The sequence below is a fragment of the Triticum urartu genome, chromosome 6 (assembly GCF_003073215.2).
Source record: "Triticum urartu cultivar G1812 chromosome 6, Tu2.1, whole genome shotgun sequence".
NCBI lineage: Eukaryota > Viridiplantae > Streptophyta > Magnoliopsida > Poales > Poaceae > Triticum > Triticum urartu.
Window position 1 is genome coordinate 417,905,237 of NC_053027.1, and position 2,039 is coordinate 417,907,275.

Consider the following 2,039-nt stretch of genomic DNA (forward strand, 5'->3'; position numbering starts at 1 on the left):
TCCTATGAAATTTCTACAAGATTACTCTAAACCAAAGGATCTAGGGCTTTTTCTTGCTTTGAATACCTACGTGCATCACCTGAATTACTACACTAGCCTCTGTGCGACGCCATGACAAAAACAAGGCTAAAATGACGCACAAAACGCTGGCGAGTCCCACACGGGCGCGCGCCCACACGCACAGTGACGAGGCCCTTGCCCGGAGTCTTCCCTCCCCGTCCTGTCGTATATAAAACAAGCCATTGTCAAGCTCGCTTCTCCTGCCATTAGACCGCCCAGCTTCAACTCCTTCCTTCTTCCACACACGCAGAGCAGAACACAGCTAGCACAGGAAAGCGGAGACCTTCGACCTGCCAGCTGTTGCATGATGGCAAGGCGGCAGAGAGGATTCCGGCTCGGCCGGAAGCTGCTCGGGCTCTGGCGCCGGGCGCTCTGCAACCGCCGGCGACGCGGCTACGCCCGCCTGCAGCGGTGCCAGCTGGGAGCTGGCGCAAAGCCGTCCCACGCGGCCGTCGGGAGCGCCAAGCAGCAGCAGCAGCAGCTGGTGGTGCTGCCGCGGGAGCGGGAGCGGGACGAGCCCCGGCGGATGCTGGGGTGGGGGCGGTCGCTGGCGCGGCGGATGCGGCTCCTGCCGCGGCGCGGCGAGCGGCTGCTGGAGGAGGCCGGCGAGGCGACGACGCCCAAGGGGCAGGTGGCGGTGTACGTGGGCGGCGACGAGCCCGGCGGGGAGTCGATGAGGTACGTGGTGCCGGTGGTGTACTTCAACCACCCGCTCTTCGGGGAGCTGCTGCGCGAGGCCGAGGAGGAGTTCGGCTTCGAGCACCCCGGCGGGATCACCATCCCCTGCGCGGCCACGCGGTTCGAGCGCGCCGCCGCCATGGCCGCCGCCGGCGGCGGCCGGAAGGCGCCCGGCTGGTGGTAGCACGGCGCCTGCCCTGCCTCCTGTACAGCAGTTACTACATGCATGAGCACACATGCGTGCTCGATTGAATAGATAGTTGGATGGATGTGTGTATTTTTTTTTCTCTTTACCAGTTTGACTTTTTTTTTCCTGGGTGTTTGTGGGTGCTCATGCGATGCGATCATGCGAGTTTTTTTAGTTTTAGCGAAGATGGAGGAGCGGCCCAGGAGGCCAGATTTGCTTGCCTCCGGCCTCAAGCTCTAGCTCATGTTCCTCCCCCAACTTGCATGGCGATCGTGTGCGTCCTGTACACTATGATCTGGTGGCCGATCAATGGATCATGGTTGTCAATTAACCTCCCCGATTGAAATGTGATCTGCCTAGCGTAAACGGGTGAAATATTCGTGGTCAAGTTCTTGTGTTGAGCGACTCATTCTGCTTCCGCGTTTTCTTCTGATCATGTGTCAATGGTACGGTGGTATCGAAAGCGATGTTCGTGGTGTGTAGTATCGAAAATAGTCCGTACAACCGGCGTGTTGGAAGGTACCGCAAGCTACTTCGTGTTGTCCAGTGTTGTGCTGGTGTCCAATGGTGCTTAGTAAAAACAGTGCGCTGCTTTATCTGCCGTGACAACGCTTTCTGGGGTGCCCAATGGTGCTTAGCAGAAACAGTGTGCTGCTTTGTCTTCTGCCATGACACCGCTTTCAGGGCGTCCCGTTTTTGCTATGACAATGCTTTGTGATCCATGGGTCCATGAGCCGTTGGATGTTGATCGTACGAATAAAGTGGTAGTCATCACTATCGAAACAAAGGTGAAGTACTCACTAATCATATGAAGAAATGTAAGACAAATATATGCTTAGGGTCATTAGGATTGGTGATATCCTTGCTAATGGCAGTAATTAATTAAGCCTAATAATAGTACTAGTTCCCCGCAGGTCTCGTTGGGGGTGGCCGATCCATAGGGGAGGAGGGGGGTCTCGGCCCACTACCTCCGCCACTGGGATTGGATGCATACATGACCCAACGCAGAGGTCGGCTTCACCTTCCTTCTTCTCAAAAAATTGGCTAGTGCGAGTAGGATAGATGGTACGTATCATGGAACGTTTGGCTCTCGGGTGATAGTGCACCTTTAAAA

General features: G+C 56.3%; 1 protein-coding gene across 1 annotated transcript; it reads left to right on the forward strand.

Moving 5' to 3' along the window:
• The first annotated feature begins 239 nt into the window (after nucleotides 1-239).
• On the forward strand, nucleotides 240-1,313 carry LOC125513894 (auxin-responsive protein SAUR36-like). Its single transcript, XM_048679103.1, has one exon. The coding sequence runs from the start codon at nucleotides 365-367 to the stop codon at nucleotides 920-922; it is 558 nt and encodes a 185-aa protein (XP_048535060.1). The 5' UTR covers nucleotides 240-364; the 3' UTR covers nucleotides 923-1,313.
• The last annotated feature ends 726 nt before the right edge of the window (nucleotides 1,314-2,039 follow it).